This window comes from Brassica rapa, chromosome A06, assembly GCF_000309985.2.
Source record: "Brassica rapa cultivar Chiifu-401-42 chromosome A06, CAAS_Brap_v3.01, whole genome shotgun sequence".
Classification (NCBI taxonomy): Eukaryota; Viridiplantae; Streptophyta; class Magnoliopsida; order Brassicales; family Brassicaceae; genus Brassica; species Brassica rapa.
In genome coordinates, this window is record NC_024800.2 from 19,757,342 (window position 1) to 19,781,977 (window position 24,636).

A 24,636-nucleotide genomic window follows, 5' to 3' on the forward strand; every position below is an offset into this window, starting at 1 on the left:
ACGCACTCATGTTCTACTTACAATACAAATTATAATTTAAAAGTATATTTCCTAAAAATCTACAAGTTTTGCAACTAAACATTCCAAATCAATCAGTTTTGCAACCAATCAACCAGCAAATGTTTCATTATCCAATGTGCTACATCTATAGAAATGCGTTTATGAAACTTAACAGCCTAGAACAAGAAAAAACTACATTATAATATTCAATGATATATAATAAATGATATAAACTTTGTGACTTAATATAGCAATATAAAAAGCTATAGGACCGCATTTCATAATACCCAACCTATTTATTTAAAAATGATATACATATGAGCACAAAAAAATTTAACTTCAGCAAGAACAGAGTATAATTTAAACAAAATCATTATTATAATTTAAACAAAATATGATTATTAATCATTTTACAATATAATTTAAACATAATAATCTTCAGAGTTAAATTGCTCTCATTTTACAAATATTTAATATAAATTATTAATAATAATAAAATATTTCAAATCAAACACAAAATTAAAATAGCCCATATTTCTTAATATAAAAATTACTAATAATAAGAAAAAATTTCAAATGAACACAAAATTGAAATAGCCCATTTTCCGCGCGTAGCGCGGACAAAGACTCTAGTAATACTAAAAGATGTTCTTGTTCGATTTGAGACAATAAAATGTAGATGAGTTATTGATTTGCTGGGGGGGATCTAATAACGATGATATAAACGTTCCTAAACATGTACTGAAACTAGTATGTTGACAAAATACCATTGATTCAACAAACAAACCAGTGTCCTAATAACTTTGTAAGACTATCGTAACCACTATCTTTTATGTGTTTGATTCAGCACAAGTCTTGGACTGAGGACAAAGGCATCAAGTAAAGGCCTTTGCTCTCCAACAAGCGAGCCGCAGCATCAGGATCATTTGCGAGCAGATCTTCCATCATTTCCTCCAGAGGCTTTGTCATCATCTCCTCGTGATGGATGTAGTGACCAAATCCCTATACCAAACAAACCAAAGCATCTCTCAACGTATTCATTTTGAAAGAAGACAAGTATATGTTTGCTATATAATGTTGTTCACTTGCATTACCTCAATGAACGTCATAGGATGAGATATTGGTTCTCCTCCCAACCTGTTTAGACTTAGTTCCTATATATATCCATAATAAACCCAACTTGTCACATCAGCAAATTTCTTGAGATCTTGATTCAGAGTTTTGTTGGTTTTGGATTTCATTTTCCATCACACTATTGAGTTTAGATTTGTATTCTTTTATGAGTGTGGATTAGTTTCACTTTCATTTCATCCTTCTGAAACCCATAAGCAAGGCGAGAACAACGAAAAGATACGAGAAGCAAGAGAGTACCTTCATCTCTAGCTGAAGAAGCTTCACATGATCAACAATTTCATTCAGTATCACTTCAGAGCTATCTTCCTACAAGGTCAGAGACAATATCAATTAAGTTTGTTTCGATCTCTCACGATTCAGGACGAGTTATATATGGCAGGCCCTGGTGTAAGAAGACTGTTATAGCAATGTTTATTATTATACCTTGACTTCACGCGGGAGCAGTTTCGCTAATGCCTTGATGTTGTCATCAATTCGCTGCTTGCGCTCCTGGTACAACAGAGAACAAATGGTTTTACATAACATCAAACAACAGCTGGAATCACAAATCATGATCTTGGCTTCGTATGTGGGGGAACGTACACGCTCAGTGGTATAACTTTTGCACTTGCTTTGGTTAGGTTGCCAAGAGGGTACATATTTGCATTGGCCATGGAGCTGTGAGAAGTCACTGCTTCGTTTTTTCCAACTTCTCAGCTTCTGGTAAAATAAACTGTTGTCAGCTTTTCAGATCAGACATTACTTTAATAATGCGATAAACTTGATGACCTCAGAGTAGTTGGACCATGGGTGCGCCGCCTTGCGTGAGGAACGTCCAGCCACAGGAACCTTGCTGCTACTTCCCTGACATAAAAGACGCAAACTTTTAGGAATAGATGATAAAAAAAAAACAAAAGAAAGACGTTATCGAGACACTTACAGAGAGTTGTTCATTGTTGGTCTGGCTTTGCACACGGATAGAAGGTTTGACCACGGAAGAAGCAGTTTTGTTAGAGGCTGAGTAAATGGTTCGGACTTCTCGTCGCGCACCAGCCGCTGCATCACGACTCGGAAGAACCACTTTCTTCACAGCGTAGTCAAGACTAGGTTTTAAATCAGGTGTTGCTTTTTCTTCTTCCTCTTCTTCGTTGAGCAAAGCAAGGTAACTCTGTGGAAGGTGAGATGGATGAAGCCATTGAGACAGAGCGTCTTCATGTTGCGTTTCAGGCTCTACTGCAACAATCCAATCAGAGCAAGTAACCTCAAGGTTGGGACATGTATATAATAATAGTCAAGAGAGTTAGAGCAAGTAAAGTACCTTTGCAGGGAGGAAGATGATGGAGTTTCCTTTTCGGAACATGAACTTCCCATTCTTGGGGAAACAAAGGAACAACCTCCGAGATAACAACAGCCGCAGCTTCATCAGCATCCGTTGGGTGCTCCCTTGCAACTGTTCTTAATATCCTTTCATCAAACTCCAGCAACAAAACAAACAAACGCAAGATGAATAAACCCACACAAAAGGCAAGATGCTCATCACATTACTTTGATCAATCGTCGCATATACAATACAAGGACTGAAACGTCTTTTGTGAAAATGTCAATAACACACCACAATCATACAAAGTTGAAGTCAAAACCGAGTGAATCGAGATGATGATGAGAGCTTTATACCTGTGGAAAAAGCTCCGTGAGAGATTGAAACACTGAGTTGAAATTCATCTGCGAAGTTTGAGGTATAAATCTGCAAGATACCAAAGCAAGCCATCATAAACCCTAAAAACTCATCGGACGATTAGGACGGAAACAGTAAACTCCGATCATCAGAACATATATTAATCTCAGTAGCTTATCATCGGAATCAAAGAGCAATACTTAGATCACACTGACCTTCCGAGGATTTTCCGTTGCCGGTTTGACGGAGAAGAGGCACGATTCAAGTGAGGTTTAGAGTGTTACTCTCGGAGAAGAAGGGGCCACTTCGTTGTTTCACGGATTCTTCAAGGGTATTTTGGTCAAGTCAATTTATCTTTAGACCGACTTGGGTTACTGACGGAGGCCCATCCAGCCCACTTGGTAAGTTTTTATTTCCCGTGAACAAGATAAGACGGGTTTGAGAAAATTATCTATTTTTATTTTTTTACCATCAACATGATTTTACTAATTTTGATGAAAACATACAAAGTCTTTACTCTTTATGTAATAAAGAGGTTACTGACAATGGGACATAGTAGTGAAAATAAAACACATTTCAAAAAGTAATATTTGAGAAAATATCTTATATTATATTATCTAAATAGTAGAAAATATTTTCATATATTCACCTTCTATTTATAAATTCTAGTACACATCATATACATATATCTCTGTTATTAAAATCTCCCCAGCAATCCGAAGGAGCTGGCGCCAAAATCTGATCTTTTCAAACCGATATAGAAAATACTAGTACTAATTAATAAGTAAAAAAACATTAACTCTATCTAAAATATACACAAATAAATAATATAATGTCAATACTCAAATAGTCGTGGGAAAATCAAACCCTAGAAACAAAAAGTAAAATAAATGTCCTTCTCCACACGATTTCCAAGATCTACTAAACACGCAGTTTAATGTTTTCTAACCTCTGTTTCCAAATTGTTTTTTTTTTGTTTTTTAATTAGAAGATTTCGCTGAATGAGTTCTAATAAAGATAGCGACTCTGAGAACAGCCACCGAAGCGACAAGAGGAAGAAGGTTCCTTCTCATCCTCCTTCAATTGTTTTTTTATCCACCGTAATCCTTTTTTTTTTAGTTTTGATTCCCTTCGAAAATGTCACGACGTGAAACCCATTAATATTATTTTTTTGGGTTATTAGTCAATTCTTCCAAAGATTTTCGGATCAAGAAGATGTGGTAAACAACAAGAACATGAAGAAGATGCATCTAATAATATGAACAACAGAGGAAGTTATGATCATCACGAAGACAACAATAAAATTTTCAATGGTATTATTAACTCTTCTTTCAAACTTTTTTTTTTTGCGTACATCTCAAGGAACACAATAGATTATTATTATTAGGCTTTTTTTTCTAAAATGGTTCATGGATCTTCATGCTTGTTAGATTTGGAGCGACGACTTGCTTCTCGGAAGAAATCGATTCTTGACAACACTTCTCCAATGATATGGAAGACTCTTTCTGGTACATTGATCGTTTTAAGTTTGTTTTTGCAATGTGTGGTTGAGATTAATGTTTTATTTTCTTGGTAACCTACCCTGAAAATTTTGACATTACTCACATGATTACGAAAGCGATACATTTGTCAAAAGATTTGTTTTTGTTTTTCTTTTTCTTTGGTAAACTCATTAGAGAGAAAGTCAAGCCCTGGAATTGAAGGCTTGAATCTATCAAGTTTCGATAGGCCTATGGCACCAACAACAGAGATTCGTGAACTCAGGTGAGAATCTCAACCAATCTCTCTGTTTCATTATTTCATTTTATGTCAGATTCAGATTCAAACCCTCTGTCTTCGTCTCAGGGTGTTTCTAGCTACGTGGAATGTAGGTGGGAGAACACCTAACAACGACCTTAACCTCGAAGACTTCTTGCTCGTTGAAGGCACAGCAGATTTATACATCTGCGGGTACGAATCTTGATTCATGGGTCTTGATAAAGTTTCAATCTTTATTACATATCACATGTACTGATTCTTATGTTTATTTCTTGTTTCTCAGGTTTCAAGAGATTGTTCCTCTAAGTGCAGGGAACGTACTAGTAGTCGAAGACAACGAGCCTGCAGCTAAATGGTTAGCTCTAATAAGCCAAGCTTTAAACAAACCGAAACAAGACTCTGTTTACTCAAACGCAGCTTTCTCAACCTCAAAAACAACAACCTGTAGTAGTAGTAGTAGTGGTTGCTGTACCGAAGAGTCGAGAACACCAAGCAGTCTAAGTTTCTTTCAACGACCTAATCTTAAAGTCTTGAGCAGAAACTACCGTGTCGATTCGAGTCTTTTGAAGACTTGTAATTGTTCGGTGGTTAACGATACTACTTCGGTTGGTTGGGAAGGTAGGAGGTCGAAAAGGTACAGTGATCCTATTGCGGATAGCACTAATGCGGAGCCTGAGAATTTTAGGGTTCATGAGAATTTCTTGTTTGATGATGTTGTTCCGGCGGCGACGACGATGATGATGCCTGGACAAATGAGTTACAGATTGATTGCTAGTAAACAAATGGTTGGTTTGTTTTTGTCTGTGTGGGCTAGAAAAGAGTTGATTCCACATATATCTCATCTTAGGCTTGATTCTGTTGGAAGAGGAATTATGGGTCGCTTGGGGAACAAGGTAGTAACACAAACCCTTTTCTATAGATTGTGATACAAGCAATGAGAAGTTAACTTTTTTGTGATTTTTTACAGGGATGTATAGCTATAAGCATGTCACTGCATCAAACAAGCTTTTGCTTTGTGTGTAGCCATTTGGCTTCTGGTGAGAAAGAAGGTGATGAGATGAGAAGAAACGCTGATGTAGCTGAGATTCTGAAGCATACTCAGTTCCCTAAACTCACCAAAAGCCCTAGTTGTCGCGCACCTGAAAGAATCGTTGATCATGAGTACGTTTCCATTTCTTTCTACACAAGTAAATAAAAACCGCTAAAAGACTCTTGTTTTGGAATGTTGCAGCCGAGTGCTTTGGCTTGGAGATTTGAATTACAGAGTTGCGTTAACCTATGAAGAGACAAGAGTGTTACTAGAGGACAATGATTGGGACACTCTTCTTGAGAAAGACCAGGTTTGTTAGTATAATAAAATGATCAATTTTAAAACAATATTTTTTTTTGCTGTTTATTTACTTATGTGAACTGTAATAATCTTTAGCTTAACATGGAAAGAGGAGCAGGAAGAGTCTTCTCTGGATTTCAAGAAGGTCAAATCTTCTTTGCACCAACCTATAAATACACTCAAAACTCAGATGCTTACGCCGGAGAAACCACCAAGTCCAAGAAAAAACGACGAACTCCTGCTTGGTACTTATCTAAAAACCTTTAACTTCACATTTGTTCTGTGGTGTGTGTTCTGAATGGTGCAATTGTTTTCAGGTGTGATCGGATTCTATGGAGAGGAGAAGGAATAGAACAGCTTTCTTACATTCGAGGAGAGTCACGGTTTTCAGATCACAGACCGGTGTGTGCAATCTTTGCAGTAGAGGTTGATGTGAAGAGTCTGAACAAAGGTAGATTCAGGAAAGGTTATTCTAGTGCAGCTGCAAGATTGGTTGAAGATGACACTCCTAAAAGACATAGTTTTTATGACTAAAGATTTGTTACCATTCTTTTTCTGAACTAAAACAAAATTGATTAAAAGAAAGTATTATTTCTTGATTTGTATAGCTTTTGGAGTAACACACAAACAACAACAAAATGTTTTTCCTCTGTTTATTCTTTTAACTTTTGTTAAATACATTGTAACTAGCATTTTTCAATCTCTTTTTGATGATCACCTTAAAGACCCGTTTAATCTCGGAGGTCAGGGACAAGAGCCGATTATTTAATCCCCTCCCAACGAGAATCGAATCTAGGGAGCCGAACTTCCACAAAACCACTAGGCCAACTCCGGTGGTGCATTTTTCAATCTTGAGACATATAAATATCTCTGTCTTCCCAACCCATGTCCCATAAAGAAAACTCTTCCTCGTTAACGGTCGGATTCGAGTCAGAATGATCTGGTAATTGGTTTAAATCCACCGTAGTTGCTTGGTCAGAACAGTTAAAATCATGTAGCCTCTCAAACCAGAGATAGTCTAGCCAGTTACCGTCTTGATTCAGATAATCTATAGTGTCCTTTCCTTTCGAGCTCGCGCTATAATCATCGTCACTAGTTGTCATGGGCCGAACCAACCCATCCGAGCTAACATTACTCTGATATATCGGTTCTTGTGTCCCGTAGAGACACTCCATCTCGTGTCCTGTCCTCAGATTCTTGTCGACGAATCCTAAACTCACATCACTCGAAGGACAACTCGAGTTTTGACAAGTGTATAAGTTAGATAACATTGCTCCCTCCTCCACAAACTCACCTTTTCTCTTGTTCCCCATCTGTTCTTGATCAAGGGCAACGAGTCTTGCCGGTTCTTGATCCTCCTCGTCCACGTCCTCGTCGTCAGAGATCTTGAGGCGTTTTAAAAGAGCTTCTTCTTGGTTCAACACGCGAGACCAAGTATCAGTCTCCTTAGCCATCATCTTATCTTGCAAACACTTTGACTGTCTCGCGAGCCTTCTCACTCTCTCCAAGTTGGGAGACATGTGTTTGATCACCGCCGCTAAAACGCTCACTTTCCAAGCTTTTCGAAGATCGTGCGGTTTCCTATACGGCGGCGGACCGTGCTCGAACGCCGTCGCTCCTTGCTCTCCCCACCATAGCTCTGTCCCGTCCGGCCACCACGGCGGAGCCAAACCTTTTTCCAGCGGGAACCGCCGCTGCGGCGGCACGCAGTGTTGCATCAGAGCCGATAGCAAGGAGCCTAGCGTCGTGTCTTGTAGCTCGTGGAGCATGTGGATGTACGAGTTCGGATCTAGAGACTCACTAGACGAGATTAGCTGAGCGGCCGCTAAGGTTAAGTAGTCGGCAACCGCGGTCGGAGCGGTTTGGTCGAACTGAACGTTTTCTTTCCACCAACGTCTTAAGCTGTCGGAAGAACCGGTTACCGGTTTACCCTTTTCCGGTACGATTCCGTAGACGAATCCTCGAGCTTTGCAGACTTCCATGATCTTCATCATGTATTTCAACACCGAGTCTTGAGATCTAGCCATTTTCTTGCGGCGTGAGGCTTCTGCTCGGCGCACGATAGCTGATGATGAGGGAGAAGAAGATGGTGGTGACGTGGAAGATGAGGGATAAGAGAGGTCATGGTCATCTTGTTTCTGCTGTTTGAGCTTACACATGAGGTTTCGATCTTTCCACATACGTTTCTTGAGATCGCCGTAGCTGATGTCTTCATTGACACGGTCAAGTTCGTCTTCTTCGTCTTCGCAATCATCGTCGTCTTGAATTGGGCTAAGTGGTTCCATGTCTTGGACCTCCACCATTTTTTGGAGTGTATACTGTATAGTTTTATAATTATAAGTCTATATATGTGTTTGAAAACAAAATGATCCCTTGCGATTGCTCGAGTTTCGGTTTTATACGTGGTTGATTAGGTATTATTGGGGGTTATGTTACATGTAATGCCTGTATGCAACGTCGTGACCCTTGTGTCATATATCGTAATTTGTTACGTTGGATAAAAGTTCGAAATAAAAAAGAATTATAATATGTAAAGGAGGAGGTGTGCATGTTGAGAGAGACTCGTGTCGAGATCTGCCGGTCTTATCAGAACAAGATTGCATGTGTCCTAAGGAAGCAATATAATAAAATAACGTTTTAGAATATTCAAATAAAGAGAAATATGTGTTTATGTGGTTAAGAGTTACCTTCGGGAATTAACAATTAGAAACCTAAAATCGCGCGGGTTATAAAATTTATACATCATGCATGAGCAAATGTCATATGACAATTGATAATATACGTTCTTAGTATTTTATTAAAGAAAAGATAGCGGTGGATACTTCAGAGTTCAGACGTAGCTATTGCCACTGAATAATATTATAGATCACATATGAGGAAGACTAAAAGCTGGAGTGTAAGTTGTTGACAGAGAAGAAAATGAGAGGATGGTTTGATGACAGTTTGGATGCTTGTGAAGGATTTTTAGGGATTCTATGACCTCTGCATTCTATTACATTACGATCACCACGTTTAACCCACTCTCTTTTACAATAAAAGTCGGTGTCAAACATCGTCTAACTGCTTGACGTTGTGGCATATATGCATGCACTTATCATAATTATTCATATCAAATTTAGAACTTGATAATTAAGGAAATGTTTTCTTGAGATCTCTTACTCATATTTTGACTAATACGACTATGTTAACAAATTCAGTGCAGGTCTGTGATCAGGACCTATGAATATTTTACAAGATAAGTCTGAACTTAGCTTATCGATTGAAAAATCAAGTTCAATGATTTATTATTCTCTCGTGGAAACAAATAGCAAAGAATACACAAAACAAATAACAAAACGGGGACGACACGTAGTATAAATTGTTATTTTCACTTCGTATCAAAAAGACTCGAAGGAAATTATTCAATCTTTTTTTTTTTTTTCCTTTTACCTTTTTCAGAATCCAACAACTTGAGTATACTGTGCATACGCATCAGACTGCATAGCAATTGGCGCTCGAGTAACATGATCAGGTAGATCGAAAGCGTCCACTAGCTCCTTGGCCACATTCCTTACTTGGAAACTCAAATACTCAGTCAACTTATGAATCGCCTGCATAAAGATAAAGATCATCTGTAACCAACCATTTTATCGAGAAAAATCATTGATTTTATGTATAACAACAAGCAAACCTTGGCTTTGTTAGGCGCGACATAATCCACGTTACGGTATGTTCCTATATCTTTCCATATATGGTCCAATGCGTAAAGATCACATGCTAGTTTCAGACCAGCTTTTGCCCTTGGGTCCGGACATCTGAAGAAACATATGTTTTGTTTTTTAATTTAATGTGAGATTTATTAAACTTGAGTTGTTATTAGAGGAGATTTTTGTGTGTGTGTTTGTTACTTACTTTCGAACAGCTTCAATGAACTTGGCGAGAATGACTGATTCAATGTGAGATTCCGCAAGTGTCAAGAGATGATTCAAGCATCTGTTCCAAGCGCCGAATGATCCAAGTGTCTTGGTGTGTTTCGTCAATCTCATTGCAACACTTTGTAGGAGACGCGATGTCCGATACTGTGGAGATGAAATGTTAGGTGAGGGATAAAGATGAAGCCAATGAGAGTCAGAGAGATTATATATAGAGTAAACACTAACTCACCCTGAAAGCATCTAGTTGGAACTTAGGATCTCTTAGATGATCTTCACCTTCCCAACGAGCTGTAACAGGATTTGGCTGAGACAAATAAGCGTTCATCGACTCTCTCAAGTAACTCCACGTAGCTGTCAATGTCCCACCTTGGAACTTCTCTTTGTATCTCTTCAGCAAATCAGCTGCCACCTATAAGAAACAACCAAACACTATAACCATGGTTGTTCATAATCAGGATAAGGTGGAAAGTTTCTTACCTGTTGCAGAAGCACTGTGTTGTCTCCTTCAAATGTTTGGAAAATGTCATGATCGTTTCTCAAGCTTCCAAACCTGTTAACAGCTGCGTAACCATGTCCTCCACAAGCTTCTCTACAGACCGAGAGCGACTTGGCGGTATACGACGTTATATAAGATTTGAGCCCCGCAGAAAGCGCATGAACATCAGCAACCAATTGCTCATCGTGAGTCCTCTTCATCTCTGAATATTTCTCCACGAGGTACACAGTTGCGAAATGGTACGCATAGGTGGATGCCAACATCGGCATGAGCTTGTGTTGCTGAGACTGGTAATCAAGAATACTGACCTCAGGTTGCTTTGGAGGACCAAACTGTTGCCTCAACAGCGAGTAACGAATCGCAATCGTGGCGGATATTTTAAGAACGCCAACAGATGCATAAGCAAGACCAACTCGTCCACCCACAAGCTCACCAAGCGTTGCACCAAATCTTTTGTTGATCGTTGGTAAGCTACTTGTATACTTCCCGTCACGGGACACATCTCCAAACCGATTGAGAAGGTTGTCACGGGGTATTCTCACAGCACGGAACCTCAACGCACCGTTGTCCACACCGTTCAGGCCCACTTTATGCCCACAATCTTGAATCTCAACACCTGGGAGCGTCTGGTGGGTTTTCATATCCCTTATGGGAACTATGAAGGCGTGAACACCCATATCAGAGACTCCTTTGGTATCATGCGTTGGAAGGATAAGCCTAGCGAAAACAGTTGCGAACTTCCCATGAACTGCAGCGTTTCCAATCCACCATTTGATGGCTCCATCATTAGGCGTGTCGATCACGAATTCGTCTGTGATGGGATCGAACGTGGCCGTGGTCTGGAGACCTTGAACATTAGACCCTTGAAGCAAACATAAAACCGAAGGTTACTAAACTAACGACACACGCATATACATCATGTTTAGTCATCAGAAAGGCCGGATCTAGGCACAGTCCAATAAAATATTATAGCACCGGCTCCCAAACATTTGGAGATTTTTTACATTAACATAATCTCCCAAATTATGAAACTTTTTTTTATTAAGGTTATTAAGAAATGTTTATTAACCCTTAAATCTCTCAGATCCGGCTGTGTAATCACTCACCATGGTGGAGCTCAGTCATAGCAAAGCAACCAGTGTAGTCGAGATTGTCAATGCCATCGAAATACTTGTCTCTATGCTTCTTCGTTCCCAAATTAATCACAGATCCTCCCCAAAGACTATAAATCAAAAAGTCAATGCAAACGGCTGAGTTCTTATCCATATATAAAACAAGAAGCTAAAGATCCCAAGATCAAACGTTCATCAACAACAATACTAATCCAACCAAATTCAAAGTAGTAACCTGTATTGAACGCCGAGCTTGATCCCAAGCGACATATCAACGCTTCCAACAGCTTCCATGATGGCGAAATACTTCTCCGGATCATCCGCGACGTACCTGAACGGCCTCACCCCAGCTTCCCTCACGAGCCCGAGCAGCTGCCTCATACACAATTCCCGATGATCGTCCTTCGAGATCTCGATCGGCGTCTGCAAATCGGGGCGGGAATTGTAGAACTCGTACACTTTCTCCTGCACGTCCATGTGTTTCCCCCTCATGTACACAGACAGCGCCTGGCTATTCACGTTCACCTTCTTCGTCCGCGAAGAACAAACCTCCCTCTGCACCAGAGGTGCCTGCGACGACGACGACGGCGCCGTTAACGCGGGAGAGATGTGCGACGACAATCGCTGGATCCGCCTCGCCGCAGATTCCTCCTCCGTCATTTGATTCCCTCGCCGCGATTCCATTGGAAGAAAAATATCAAATGACTACTTTTCTAACCACCATGCGGTTTATAAAGTGAATGCTTTCACGGCAAGGGAGCTGACGTGGATTCAAAGTCAAAGATGACGTGTCCGTTAACGAGTGGATAAAAGTTTGGCGCGCCTTTCGAGGATATATTTATCTATCTATAGATGATCTCATCGTATTCCAAGTAGTCTCTGTATGTACATGCTTACACCGCTGTCAGATAAGGTTACCAGGGCCTAGTATTTTAGTGGGCTTGAAGTAGTCAAGTAAGGCCCATTAAGAGATGGGGGGACCGCGCGCGACTCCCGAGTCCGACGCCAAAATCGTAATTCGAAACGCGGGTCAAAAGAAATCTCTTAAGAGGTCGGAAGATCCGCACAGGTTCCCGCCTCAACCACCTCAAAAACCCTACCTCACCTACTCCGAGAACCCGAGCTCCTATATCTCTCCGACTCAACGAAGATTTCTTAGACTTCGACAGATGCCACTAATCCATTGGTCAGTAACCCTAACTTTGTTGATTTTAGGGTTCTTGTTCTCAGTTGACGAATCGATTCATTTCGTAGCGTACTGTCAGTTTCTGATTCCGAATTGAAGGTTTCGGTTAGGGTTTTGTTCAATTTCTTGATTGTAGTGTTAATTGTTACCTCTGAATTTTTAGGGTTTATGTTTTGGGGGTAAAGAGTATTGTTTAAGTTTGATTTTGGGATATGGGTTTTGTGACGTTTTGATATTGAAGATGAAAAGTTTTCTTCTTTTTTGTGTGTTGTGAAGATGACTGGAGATAGCTGCAGCTTAGTGTCCAAGGAAACGCGTCTCCCTTTGTGTGATATGACTAATGTTCCAAGCAAGAGAGGGATCTCCTCGATTCTGGGTGACTTTCTTTTGAAGTCTGGGGACGATGCTGGTAAGACCGTCGCTCGTGAAGGCTCAGGGGTGAAGTTTTCCAAGAGGTTGTGTTTAGTTGTAGACGACTTGGTCAAGGAGAGTACTAGGACTAGTGATGCAAACGACGGTTCTTCTGATGATGATAAGATTAGTTTTGGTGACTCACCTGCTGTTGATGCTGATTCCGAGAACTTCGATGTGAAAGAGTCTCAGGGTGAAACCAATGCTGTGGATACTGCGGTGGAACTTAGTCAGAGAGAGTGTGACAAGGACTCGAACGTTGCTGACTTTTCAAGTCAAACTGATCCTGTTGCCGGTGAAGACTTAACCATGACTCTCTTCAGTAGCAGCAATTGTGAGAGTGATGATAGGTTGGCGACGGTGGCTGCCGAAGGAACGGGTTTGTTGGCTAGTTCCGAGACTATCAAACCGTTTAATATGAGCAGATGTTCGGCTGTTGACAATAATATGGATGCTGATGATGAGCTTAAATCATGCTCTTGTTCCTTTTGCCTCAAAGGTTGTCTGATTATTCAGTGTTGCTTTTGTTAATCCTGCTCTTTGTTTCTCAGTAACAATAATTAACTTAGTTTGTGAATGTAATGAAATGTTTCAGCTGCATATATCTGGTCAGATCTCCACTACCAGGATATCAAAGGTCGATTATCGGGTAAGTGTTCTCATTACACTCCAAAATTCAGAGTTGATTAGTAATGGTAATTTCATGATGAGTTTGTGTTTGAGTGCAGTACTGAAGAAGAGCCAGAAAGAAGCTAGTAGCTTGATCCGAAGGAATGGTAAAGGAAGGCCAACGGATGTTTATGGATCTGAAAACTCCAATAACTCCACAAATGTAGAGTTTGATGTCATGGGTCAGTGGACATCTCTCTTTCTTAACATGGAGGGTATCTTGGCTCGTGAAAGCAGCCACCTTGTAAGTTCCTCTAGAGCTTCTATTAGATTTTTCAGAACAAAACTTCACAAGTGTTCTCACTGTGAAATGGTTAGTTTCGGTTATGTGTGTTTGAAGTCCGTTGTTTATGTTATATTCTGCAGCAGGATAGCTTCGTAACCATGAAAGAGTTGAGAGAAAATTGCAAGATTGATCTGGAGAGAGCGACGAAAACACCTCAACAGAACAACACTTAGGTACTGTTGTTGTTTTTAAAAAATTACTGGTTTGAACTTTGGAAGGCTCTGTAACCTTTGAAAGCAACTCATATATGTATCATAACTTCTATTGTCATCCGATTATTGCATCTTTGTTACTCGTTAGTTATGATAATCTTTGCTTCTCTTAGCAATTTGTCTGTTCTTTAAGAATTATTGTTACCATATTGGATCCCATTGTCTCTTGAGCATGTCTTCATTTGGTTTCTCATCCTTTTAATACTTCAAATGCCCCTTGATAAACCTAAATATTAGGTGATTCAAAGTGTCATTTAAGTAAAGTTAAGAGGTGTGCTGAGTCCACTGGTACGGAGAATCTATTAAGGTACATTGAATCATAATAACCCTTGTCATATTCATGCTTCTTAGGATAGCAATATATTCATTGAGAATAGGGGGATATTCGCTTGTTTCTTTCAGATTACTACAAAATCTATCTGGATTTCTATTTAAATATCTTTTAAAAAAACGTGAAACAAAAAAAGAGTAGAGAATCAGAATATTCACTAGAGATTCACGTTTTTCCTGAAGTCAAATCCACTTAGGACACATCGTGTGCACGTCTACGTGAGAGCCAATAGTTGCGAGGCCCCTTTGCTTTCACTCTCAAAGATGATTGGCTCCTACTCTATTTTTCCATTTCCGGCTTTACACTTTTTTCCAAAAAACAATAAATGCAGTTAAAAAATTTAATATTCCAAAGTTATACACAGAGCCTTATTGTTGTGGATGATTGGTTGTTTCTTTTATATATCTGTATCTGATACGGTTTATAAAAACTAAATGAGAAAATGATATTTTTGCGTTTTTTTATTATAGCTTACTATACAATACTTAATAAAATATAGATATTCTAATCCATTTCTTTATTTTTTGTGTACTTTTTAAAACCAAGTAAATCATTAGTGGTAATGTTTATGAGTATAAATAAAAATTAAAGATAAAAATACTTGATATATTCTAACCATTCATTCAAATAGTATTGTAGTAATTAATGAAACTAATTGAGTAAATCATTTTTAGCTTTTTTTTTTTTGAACAAAACATTTTTAGCTTTATATTAAGAAATTAAGTTGAAAGGGATATATAGTTTTTTTAATAAAAAATAAACAAAAAACTGAGTGTTATATACTCTTTAGATGTTATCTATATACATATTAATTTATTTATGACTTAGTTTTAAAAATAAATAATAATTATATATAAAATATAATAAATATTTAAATTAAATAATTAAATAATCTCATTAGTATCTTATACGACGGGGATGCTCTAAAACACCATAAACTTTGTATTGGTTAATTATTTTTATTTTTAAAAAAACTTTCCATTGGTTATTGACTTTTTCTTCCTTTTTAATATAGAAGGGGTATTGGCTTAAGACACAAACAAACATAAACGAATCTGAGTCGCCATAACTATTGCCAACGACTCACACCTTTGTTTTTTTTTTTTTTTTTGATAAAAGGACTCACACGTTTGTTTGATAATATTCTCCTTTGATGCGATCATGCGATGTATTTTCTTTAGATATATGCAGTTTTTAGTGTAAAGGGATATTAAAATTGTTTCTTTTGAGTTTTGAGCAAATTGTGTTTAGTATACTAAAAATTGTGTTTAGTATTTACAATACACAACCCTTATGGTCGAAGCTAACACATATATAAGCCGAAGGTATGGCGACTATCAACACACACACAAAAATCTTTTCTTTCTTTTTGGTATCCGTGTGTTTTTTTTTTCTATTTATATTATTCAGTCTACTTTTTTTTTCTCAGTAGGGCTTCTCTTTTTTCTCCAGAAGTTCATCTTTATTTCTCCAAATTAATTATTAATTTTTTGTACAAAACTACAAATGGAAAAAGTTATGAACATGAATGGTTGCGTAGAAGAGTTCATGAAAGCTCTCGAACCGTTCATGAAGGTAACAGAACCAGTACCATTAACTCCTGATAACCAAACCGGGCCAATTGGGCTAAACCCAATTCACTGACACTCAAATCCTAGAAATTCAAAGAGAGTTACATCTCAGACAACAAAACCAAGCTCGCCGTCGTGGTTGCGGCGCTAAACCAACACCAATGAAGAAAGCCAACGTAACTAGACCGGTTAAACTATACCGAGGCGTAAGACAACGACAATGGGGGAAATGGGTTGCTGAGATCCGGTTGCCTAAACACCGAACCAGGTTATGGCTCGGTACGTTCAAATCCGCGGAAGAAGCTGCATTAGCTTACGATCAAGCTGCTCATAAGATCAGAGGAGACAACACACGTCTCAACTTCCCGGACATTGCTAGTCGTGGAGAATATAAAAGGGCGAAGCCAGAAGAATTATTTAATGGGTGCATTATTAGTGATAAAAAATAAATCTGCATGCGACGGGATTCGAACTCAGGACATTATGGGTGCAAACCCTGTTTTTTACCAAATGATCCACTGAAACTATAGTACCTTTAAGTGTAACATTTCAAATATCAATAAATAAGAGGGTGCACGTGCCACCACACCTCTAAACGTGGCTTCGCCCCTCCTTCTGTCAACACTAAGATAGAATCCATATGTTATAATATTTCAGATGTTCCCCTGCCTGATGTCAGGAAACCGGCGAAAACAGTGGAATGGTTCTTTGGTTTTTTATTACACGGTTCCTAAACTGGAGCAAGAACGTGAAATTCCAGATAGTTCCGGATACGGCTCTCCTGAGTCGAATATAACGATGTTGGATTTCTCAAGCCAATGGATGAAGTGAAGAATAAACGGCTATGAGTGCGTGACAAGCTTATGTCTTTATTCTATTCAAGAGATCTTTTTACTCTGTTATTCGAATAAGCAACTAATACGTTCAGTTCTCTATTCCAAAGAAAAAAACAGGAAGATGAGAGCTTTTTTAATGGGTTTGCAAAAGTATCCTTCATTTTGAGATTGATTGGTACGCTACTCATGGATCTATTTAATCTTTCAAAATTCATTTGCTTATCTCTAGTTTTTAAGAAGATTATTATTGCAGAGCTTTGTAATGAAATTTTTTCATGCAGTGAAACCTATGTTTTCTGCTTTCCTTATGGTGTGGTTTCTAATGAGGCATATTTATTGAAACAGCTCAATATGTTTAAATTCCGAGACTAGCCTATTGCTTGTGGACATTATATTTGCTTTTATCATGGATTCAATAGTAATAATAACACTGTTGAATTAAAATTTCGGCATCTGGTGATGACAGAGGACCGTAACGTGGGCCGATAACGTAGGCTGCTAACACATGAATAGTCTGGATCCATGATATCTTGCATATTTACATTGTTTTATCCATTCATCCATGATCATTTTCATCATATAGATTAGGATTTAGCCATGTCTAGGTTGCATTTTGCATTCATTGTCCTTATTAGGTGCTGGAGTGTGCCATGGAGTGATTTGAGATGTTTGGGAGCATAGTGATCCAAAAGGGGGTGAAAGATGAGCATGGATGGAGCCTTTAGAGAAATCTTCTGTTGCTAAGATTTTGTGGAGACACAGCAAATTGAGTTAGCTTTCTAATGGAAGTAGTTTCAAGTCATTTGGAGATGTAATGAAGGAGTTATGATCAATTTACTAGAGGCATATCCATCCTGGTCGAGCATCGCAGAGTGACCTCTCAGAGCGACCTACCGAGGTCGCTCCCAGCCAGAGCGACCAGTCCAGAGCGACTACCTCAAGTCACTCCCAGCCAGAGCGACCAGCCAGAGCGACCAGCTCAAGTCACTCGCGTTTTGACGCGTCGAGACACAAAAAAACGCGTCAGGAGCGACCTCCTGGAGCGACTATGCTAGGTCACTCCGCGTGTTTTGCTTGGACGATTTTTATGTTATTTTAGGGGCCTTTTGGTCATTTGTTTTGATGTTTTACACTTTCTAAACCTAAGTTAAGTACTTTGTAAGCCATGGGAGGCAAGTTAATCTCTTTTCTAGAGAAGAACTAGTAAAAAAAAACCTCTTTTGATTCAGATTTCATTGCTTTCATCTTGTGTTCTTGTTGATTTCTTATCTATTTCTCTACATGATTAATCTGAAATCCAATATGGGTTTAAGAGGAATCATGGAGATTAGTGAGTAATCACCTTTTGAATTCATGGGTTAGGGAGATTAAGGGTGATTAGGTTAGTTCTAGGATGTTTTAGTGTAGATCATTCTTGTTCCTTGCTAGTAGAGTATTCATAATGCATCTTCTGAGTTGGCCACTCAAAAGTTGATCAATAGACATTTCCCACCCAAAAAGTGTTTGATGAAATGCCTGAGACAACTCTCCTAGACTTTTAGTATACTTTGCCAAAGACATTTGTTGTTAAAGGTGCTAAGATAGCTAATAGACTTGTTAGTAATGATTGCTTTCATATTATTCAACCAAAGACATTTGATGTTTGAGATATGTTAGCAAATGAGCATTCATCTAGACATAGAGCTTGCTTAGAATTGTGTCTAGGCTTAAGGTTGATAGTTTGATTGATCATTTGCCATCCTTAGTTCGATACTTGATCACCCAAAGTCTAATCCCTATGCCCATGAGTTCTCTTTTCCCTTAGTCAAGAAAGTATCATTCTGTTATTGCTTTCTAGTATTAGTAGTAGTTTAAAACTCATCTAAATCATTGGTTGCACTTAGATTAAGTGAGTACTTGCATTCTCAGTGCTTTGATATCCCTCAGAACTGGTTCGACAATCATTTATACTACAACATTTGTCTTAGGAGCCTTGAAAACTCCTAACATCAAATTGGCGCCGTTGCCAAATTCTGAGTAGATTTCAACATTGAGATTTAGTCACTTGCTTGAGACTAAGTCATTTTTATTTTCTTTTGTTACTGATTCTTCTTCACCTCCCTTTAATCTACAGGTGTATGAACTTGAGGAGCAGGGATCCATCAAACTTAGTTCCAAGAGCTGCAGACATCAGAGCTTTAGAGAGAGAGTGTGCTAGAAAGAGAAGAGAAGAAGAGCAACAGACTCACTTGCAGAGATTGGATACTGATATGGGAGACATACCCCAAAATGATGTGGGCGTCAATGGAGCTAACAATATTCCACAAAACCAACAGCGAGCAGCTCGACCCATTGGCACTTACGACCGTCCCAACATTCATGGTCATCGATTGGGAATCCGAGCACCCGCTGTGGCAGCCAACAACTTTGAGATCAAATCAGGACTCCTCAACGTGATCGAGAACAACAAGTATCATGGCTTGGCTCTAGAGGATCCATTTGATCACTTGGACAGGTTCGACAGCTATTGTGGGTTGTCAAAAACCAATGGTGTGTCCAAAGATGCCTTAAAGCTCAAGCTATTCCCTTTCTCTTTGGGGGATAAGGCACGTCAGTGGGAGAAGTCTCTACCCAGCGACTCCATCACCACTTGGGATGACTGCAAGAAAGCATTCTTGGAGAAATTCTTCTCTACTTCAAGAACTGCTAAGCTGAGAAACGAGATTTCCAGCTTTCAACAGAAAAACTTGGAAGGCTTCAGTGAAGCCTGGGAGAGATTCAAGGGCTACCAAGCTCAATGCCCACACCATGGCTTTTCTAAGGAGAGCTTGCTGAGCACATTCTACCGTGGTGCTCTTCCTAAGTACAGAGCCAGACTGGATACAGCTAGCAATGGGTTTTTCTTGGGGAGGACTGAGGAGGATGCTGAGGAGCTGGTTGACAACATGGTAAAGAGTGACGCAGTCTACAGTGGAGACCACGACAGAGGCAGTAGAACAAATGATAAGCAGACGAGGAAGGAGTTGAAGGCTCTACAGGATAAGATAGACCTCCTCATTGCTGATAAAGCCACCCAAGAGCAGCTGCACTTTGTGGGTAACCCAAGCCAAGAGACACCACCTGTTGTTCATGAGGTTGAGGGTTTGGAAGGTCAGGAAGAGCTGTGTTTCATCAACAACAATGGTAGCTGGTACAAAAAAGAGCCCAACTTTCAGTACAACAACTACCAACAGAAATCCTATCTCAACAACCAACAGAGTGGTTATCCGCCTAGAAACAACCAGCAAGGCAGCTATCAGCCTCAGCAAAACCCCTCGTCTGGTTCCTCTGCTCCTCAAGAGAGCAGCACTGATACCTTACTGAAACAAATCTTGGAGTCTCAGACTAGAAGTGAGAAGCATGTTGGTTATGAGTTGAAGAACCTTCATACCAATATTGATGGGAGCTACAATGAGCTCAACAACAAATTCTCATACCTTGCTTCTACAGTCAGGAATTTAGAGAATCAGTTTGCTTCCATGAACACTCACCAGAATCGCCAGCAAGGATCTCTACCTGGAAATTCTGACCAAAACCCCAAGGAGGCCAAAGCTATCACCCTTAGGAGTGGTAAGCAGTTACCTCCTAGAACCCTCACCAAGGATGCTGAGAAACTAAGTGAGGGGGTTGCCATCAACATAGATGATGAAGTGGTGATTGTTGATGAGAAGATCAATGACGAGATCTTGGAGAAGATAGTGGAAGCCAAAGGTAAAGGAAAGGTTGGGGAAGAGAAGAAGACATTAAAGGATGGTGAAGTTGTTACTCCAGCAAGTGAAAGTTCTTTTGTTCCTCCTCCCTATGAACCCAAACTTCCATTTCCTGGTAGATTCAAGAAGCAGCTGCTAGAGAAGTACAAGGCTCTGTTTGAGAAGCAAATGAGTGAAGCTCAGGTTGCAATGCCCATCATCGATGCTTTTATGTTGATTCCTCAATACAGCAAGTTCTTGAAAGATGCTGTAGCTGTAAAGAAGAAGGAGATGGAAGGCATGATGATTCTTACCCATAAGTGCAGTGCCATCATCCAGAGGCTTGATGTTCCAGAGAAGTTAGAGGATCCAGGAAGCTTCACACTACCTTGTGCTCTTGGACCTATGGTATTTGAGAAATGTCTCTGCGATTTGGGAGCTAGTGTCAGCTTGATGCCTTTGTCTGTTGCAAAGAAGTTTGGATTCACTCAGTACAAGAAGTGTAGAGTCTCTCTGGTGTTAGCTGATCGTTCAGTGAAGTATCCTGTGGGCATCTTAGAGGACCTCCCTGTGAAGATTGGAAGGTATGAGATACCTACAGATTTTGTGGTGCTTGAGATGGGTGAGGAGGCTCAAGACCCATTGATTCTAGGAAGGCCATTCTTAGCTACAACAGGAGCTATTGTTAATGTGAAGGAGGGCACGATTGATCTCCATTTGGGTAAAGAGAACATCCTCCACTTTGACATCAAGGGGAAAATGAGGAAACCAACTGTGTTCGGGCAAGCCTTCTACATTGAAGAGATGGGCACTCCTGCTGATGAGCACCTTGAAGAGTTACCACCTGAGGACGACGAGGAGGGAGCATCTCCCTCTACTCATTCCCCATAGAAGGTAAACCACCACACTCCCTTGTATATACCATTTCATTTTTGCATATTAGTCTTCTTTTCGGTATCTCTCTCTACTTGACAACACAGAGACTGTGTAACTCAAGTTTGGGGGAGGTACCAAGTATTTGATCATGTTTGCTTTGATGTTGTTTCATTGAGTCATGCATTGCATACCTATTTGCATATAAAAAAAAAACAATCATTTAGTTTGCATCATTTGCATTTCTAGGAGAGTCTAGAGCATATAGGTTGCATTCACTTGCATTGGGAACAATGATTTTAAATGCCTTGTAAAGAACACTACGTTGTACCTGAGTAGCTTTTGCACCTCTCAAAAAGACTTGTATGTTTCGAGCCTTGAAAACTCTTCCTGAAACTTGTTGATTGCTGAAACTCAGTCTTTGAAGCCAACTACAACCTTATTTGAACTGAACGAACTTAATGCTTCTTGCTCATGGTCCCTTGTGTACTAAGTCATGGCTATACACACTTGAGTTGTCACATCTTTTATGCCAATCTTTTTTGAAAAACTCTAGTGGTAGACCACTCCCAAAACCTTTCCCTCCTTCTAAGCTTTCATTGTTTGATGAGTGAGGCCTTTTTCGGAAAGTCTTACATGTGCATAATGTTGAGGTATCGGGAACGACAATGCTTGATCTTCATTTTTGCTAGATTGGGCACTCTATTGTCTAGCTATAGGTGGGGGGTGAGTGTTGTGATTATGATTTGGGAGAAATGAAAAAGAAAAAGAATAGACTCTTTGTGATTAAGTGAATTGTTTTATTGAGATAAGTAGAGAAGCCTCTAGCTCAAGTTTTGAAAAGTCTTGGCCCCCAACCTAAAAAAAAAAAAAGGGAAAAAGAAAACGAAACAAAAAAAGAGAAAAGAAAAAGAAAAGAAAGAAAAAGGGGCTAGCAAAGTTGTTAGGAGCTAAAAAATATTTTGAGGTTCTGAAAAAATCCCTTGTAGATTTCAAAGAGAAAGAGCTGATGTTTTTAGAATCTTTTGGTGAGAGATGTGAGTTGGGTTTGATATTGAGAAATGATTGTGTAGTTGTATGTTTGGGAAAAGGGTAGAACAATGGAGATTGAGCATTGTATGCATGAGTTGATCCCTTTCTTAGATATATTATGTGCAATGTCAAGTCTACTTGTTTCGAGAGTAAACCACCTTAAAGATCATATGTTTTGAACCTTTTGAATCACTTGAATAAAAGCCTTCCCTTACCCAACCAAATGACTTGGACCAACTGACCATTTGCAAGAATTCACCTGATGTTTTGTGCTTAATGAATGTGAGAGTTGGTTGATTTGAATGTGTGGATGCTTGATGATGAGTGTAAGAACAAAAAGAGTTAAGATAGGCCTAGAAAAGCTAGAGTGTAATAAGAGAGTGTGCTAGTTGTGTTTCTTTTGGCTATGTGCTCCACCTTCAACCTCTCTCCCTATGAGTTCTAGAAAGTTCACTTGTGGACAAGTAAAAGAACAAGTTTGGGGGAGTTGATATCTTGCATATTTACATTGTTTTATCCATTCATCCATGAACATTTTCATCATATAGATTAGGATTTAGCCATGTCTAGGTTGCATTTTGCATTCATTGTCCTTATTAGGTGCTGGAGTGTGCCATGGAGTGATTTGAGATGTTTGGGAGCATAGTGATCCAAAAGGGGGTGAAAGATGAGCATGGATGGAGCCTTTAGAAAAATCTTCTGTTGCTAAGATTTTGTGGAGACACAGCAAATTGAGTTAGCTTTCTAATGGAAGTAGTTTCAAGTCATTTGGAGATGTAATGAAGGAGTTATGATCAATTTACTAGAGGCATATCCATCCTGGTCGAGCATCGCAGAGTGACCTCTCAGAGCGACCTACCGAGGTCGCTCCCAGCCAGAGCGACCAGTCCAGAGCGACTACCTCAAGTCACTCCCAGCCAGAGCGACCAGCTCAAGTCACTCGCGTTTTGACGCGTCGAGACACAAAAAAACGCGTCGGGAGCGACCTCCTGGAGCGACTATGCTAGGTCGCTCCGCGTGTTTTGCTTGGACGATTTTTATGTTATTTCAGGGGCCTTTTGGTCATTTGTTTTGATGTTTTACACTTTCTAAACCTAAGTTAAGTACTTTGTAAGCCATGGGAGGCAAGATAATCTCTTTTCTAGAGAAGAACTAGTAAAAAAAACCTCTTTTGATTCAGATTTCATTGCTTTCATCTTGTGTTCTTGTTGATTTCTTATCTATTTCTCTACATGATTAATCTGAAATCCAATATGGGTTTAAGAGGAATCATGGAGATTAGTGAGTAATCACCTTTTGAATTCATGAGTTAGGGAGATTAAGGGTGATTAGGTTAGTTCTAGGATGTTTTAGTGTAGATCATTCTTGTTCCTTGCTAGTAGAGTATTCATAATGCATCTTCTGAGTTGGCCACTCAAAAGTTGATCAATAGACATTTTCCACCCAAAAGGTGTTTGATGAAATGCCTGAGACAACTCTCCTAGACTTTTAGTATACTTTGCCAAAGACATTTGTTGTTAAAGGTGCTAAGATAGCTAATAGACTTGTTAGTAATGATTGCTTTCATATTATTCAACCAAAGACATTTGATGTTTGAGATATGTTAGCAAATGAGCATTCATCTAGACATAGAGCTTGCTTAGAATTGTGTCTAGGCTTAAGGTTGATAGTTTGATTGATCATTTGCCATCCTTAGTTCGATACTTGATCACCCAAAGTCTAATCCCTATGCCCATGAGTTCTCTTTTCCCTTAGTCAAGAAAGTATCATTCTGTTATTGCTTTCTAGTATTAGTAGTAGTTTAAAACCCATCTAAATCATTGGTTGCACTTAGATTAAGTGAGTACTTGCATTCTCAGTGCTTTGATATCCCTCAGAACTGGTTCGACAATCATTTATACTACAACATTTGTCTTAGAAGCCTTGAAAACTCCTAACATCAATCCACTTCGGGAGGGGAAGAGGGGGGGGGAGGGGACAAGATACCCTTGTATAATTAAAAAAATAATAATAACAACACATGAATTAGTGTGTATTTGTTACTTGTTAGCTATAACTTATAAGTTATAACCTTGATTTTCCTATAATGATGGTTTGTAGACAAACTTACAATAGAAATGATAG

At 39.2% G+C, this 24,636-nt stretch overlaps 5 protein-coding genes, 1 non-coding gene and 1 pseudogene across 7 annotated transcripts; 3 read left to right on the forward strand and 4 right to left on the reverse strand.

Moving 5' to 3' along the window:
- Positions 1 to 659: 659 nt before the first annotated feature.
- Positions 660 to 3,144, reverse strand: LOC103873934. 2 transcript variants are annotated; one of them, XM_009152342.2, is made up of 10 exons: positions 3,004 to 3,144; positions 2,788 to 2,857; positions 2,432 to 2,588; positions 2,054 to 2,343; positions 1,903 to 1,977; positions 1,717 to 1,833; positions 1,558 to 1,623; positions 1,372 to 1,440; positions 1,095 to 1,154; positions 660 to 1,002 (listed from the first exon to the last, which is right to left on the reverse strand). In XM_009152342.2, exons 2-10 carry the CDS (start codon positions 2,833 to 2,835, stop codon positions 844 to 846), a joined length of 1,041 nt encoding a protein of 346 aa, XP_009150590.1. In that variant the 5' UTR covers positions 2,836 to 2,857; positions 3,004 to 3,144; the 3' UTR covers positions 660 to 843. The 2 variants fall into 2 exon arrangements, with proteins under 2 accessions (XP_009150590.1, XP_009150589.1); XM_009152341.2 differs by having other exon boundaries at positions 2,054 to 2,346; positions 3,004 to 3,141.
- A 251-nt stretch (positions 3,145 to 3,395) lies between these two features.
- On the forward strand, positions 3,396 to 6,554 carry LOC103873936 (type I inositol polyphosphate 5-phosphatase 5). The gene is made up of 10 exons (XM_009152344.3): positions 3,396 to 3,849; positions 3,972 to 4,101; positions 4,219 to 4,296; positions 4,465 to 4,552; positions 4,634 to 4,738; positions 4,830 to 5,439; positions 5,514 to 5,707; positions 5,778 to 5,886; positions 5,973 to 6,121; positions 6,194 to 6,554. The coding sequence occupies exons 1-10, from the start codon at positions 3,790 to 3,792 to the stop codon at positions 6,408 to 6,410; spliced, it is 1,740 nt and encodes a 579-aa protein (XP_009150592.1). The 5' UTR covers positions 3,396 to 3,789; the 3' UTR covers positions 6,411 to 6,554.
- Positions 6,433 to 8,887, reverse strand: LOC103873935 (ETHYLENE INSENSITIVE 3-like 5 protein). The gene has a single exon (XM_009152343.2). The coding sequence runs from the start codon at positions 8,177 to 8,179 to the stop codon at positions 6,722 to 6,724; it is 1,458 nt and encodes a 485-aa protein (XP_009150591.1). The 5' UTR covers positions 8,180 to 8,887; the 3' UTR covers positions 6,433 to 6,721.
- A 225-nt stretch (positions 8,888 to 9,112) lies between these two features.
- On the reverse strand, positions 9,113 to 12,217 carry LOC103873937 (acyl-coenzyme A oxidase 2, peroxisomal). Its single transcript, XM_009152345.3, has 7 exons — positions 11,634 to 12,217; positions 11,393 to 11,508; positions 10,268 to 11,148; positions 10,020 to 10,199; positions 9,768 to 9,934; positions 9,547 to 9,670; positions 9,113 to 9,466 (listed from the first exon to the last, which is right to left on the reverse strand). Exons 1-7 carry the CDS (start codon positions 12,080 to 12,082, stop codon positions 9,311 to 9,313), a joined length of 2,073 nt encoding a protein of 690 aa, XP_009150593.1. The 5' UTR covers positions 12,083 to 12,217; the 3' UTR covers positions 9,113 to 9,310.
- A 149-nt stretch (positions 12,218 to 12,366) lies between these two features.
- LOC103873938 lies at positions 12,367 to 14,319 on the forward strand. Its single transcript, XM_033272311.1, has 5 exons — positions 12,367 to 12,584; positions 12,861 to 13,494; positions 13,591 to 13,644; positions 13,724 to 13,908; positions 14,031 to 14,319. The coding sequence occupies exons 2-5, from the start codon at positions 12,861 to 12,863 to the stop codon at positions 14,121 to 14,123; spliced, it is 966 nt and encodes a 321-aa protein (XP_033128202.1). The 5' UTR covers positions 12,367 to 12,584; the 3' UTR covers positions 14,124 to 14,319.
- A 547-nt stretch (positions 14,320 to 14,866) lies between these two features.
- On the forward strand, positions 14,867 to 17,064 carry LOC117125822 (annotated as a pseudogene).
- Positions 17,065 to 19,587: 2,523 nt separating this feature from the next.
- LOC117126378 lies at positions 19,588 to 19,694 on the reverse strand. Its single transcript, XR_004448946.1, has one exon. It is a non-coding gene; the product is annotated as a small nucleolar RNA R71 (small nucleolar RNA).
- Between the last annotated feature and the right edge of the window lie 4,942 nt (positions 19,695 to 24,636).

Excerpts from the sequence above, each read along its gene's own strand:
- LOC103873937 (XM_009152345.3), bottom strand. The coding sequence starts at position 12,082 with ATGGAATCGCGGCGAGGGAATCAAATGACGGAGGAGGAATCTGCGGCG. Across the intron at positions 11,509-11,633 it reads AAGCTCGGCGTTCAATACAG|TCTTTGGGGAGGATCTGTGA; the intron begins GTTACTACTTTG and ends TTTGATTTATAG. Across the intron at positions 10,200-10,267 it reads ACACAGTGCTTCTGCAACAG|GTGGCAGCTGATTTGCTGAA; the intron begins GTAAGAAACTTT and ends TGTTTCTTATAG.
- LOC103873935 (XM_009152343.2), bottom strand. The coding sequence starts at position 8,179 with ATGGTGGAGGTCCAAGACATGGAACCACTTAGCCCAATTCAAGACGAC.
- LOC103873934 (XM_009152341.2), bottom strand. The coding sequence starts at position 2,835 with ATGAATTTCAACTCAGTGTTTCAATCTCTCACGGAGCTTTTTCCACAG. Across the intron at positions 2,589-2,787 it reads TCACGGAGCTTTTTCCACAG|TTTGATGAAAGGATATTAAG; the intron begins GTATAAAGCTCT and ends TTGTTGCTGGAG. Across the intron at positions 1,624-1,716 it reads AAAGTTATACCACTGAGCGT|GAGCGCAAGCAGCGAATTGA; the intron begins GTACGTTCCCCC and ends CTGTTGTACCAG.
- LOC103873938 (XM_033272311.1), top strand. The coding sequence starts at position 12,861 with ATGACTGGAGATAGCTGCAGCTTAGTGTCCAAGGAAACGCGTCTCCCT. Across the intron at positions 13,495-13,590 it reads TTGTTCCTTTTGCCTCAAAG|CTGCATATATCTGGTCAGAT; the intron begins GTTGTCTGATTA and ends GAAATGTTTCAG. Across the intron at positions 13,645-13,723 it reads TATCAAAGGTCGATTATCGG|TACTGAAGAAGAGCCAGAAA; the intron begins GTAAGTGTTCTC and ends GTTTGAGTGCAG.
- LOC103873936 (XM_009152344.3), top strand. The coding sequence starts at position 3,790 with ATGAGTTCTAATAAAGATAGCGACTCTGAGAACAGCCACCGAAGCGAC. Across the intron at positions 3,850-3,971 it reads GAAGCGACAAGAGGAAGAAG|TCAATTCTTCCAAAGATTTT; the intron begins GTTCCTTCTCAT and ends TTGGGTTATTAG. Across the intron at positions 4,297-4,464 it reads GATATGGAAGACTCTTTCTG|AGAGAAAGTCAAGCCCTGGA; the intron begins GTACATTGATCG and ends TAAACTCATTAG.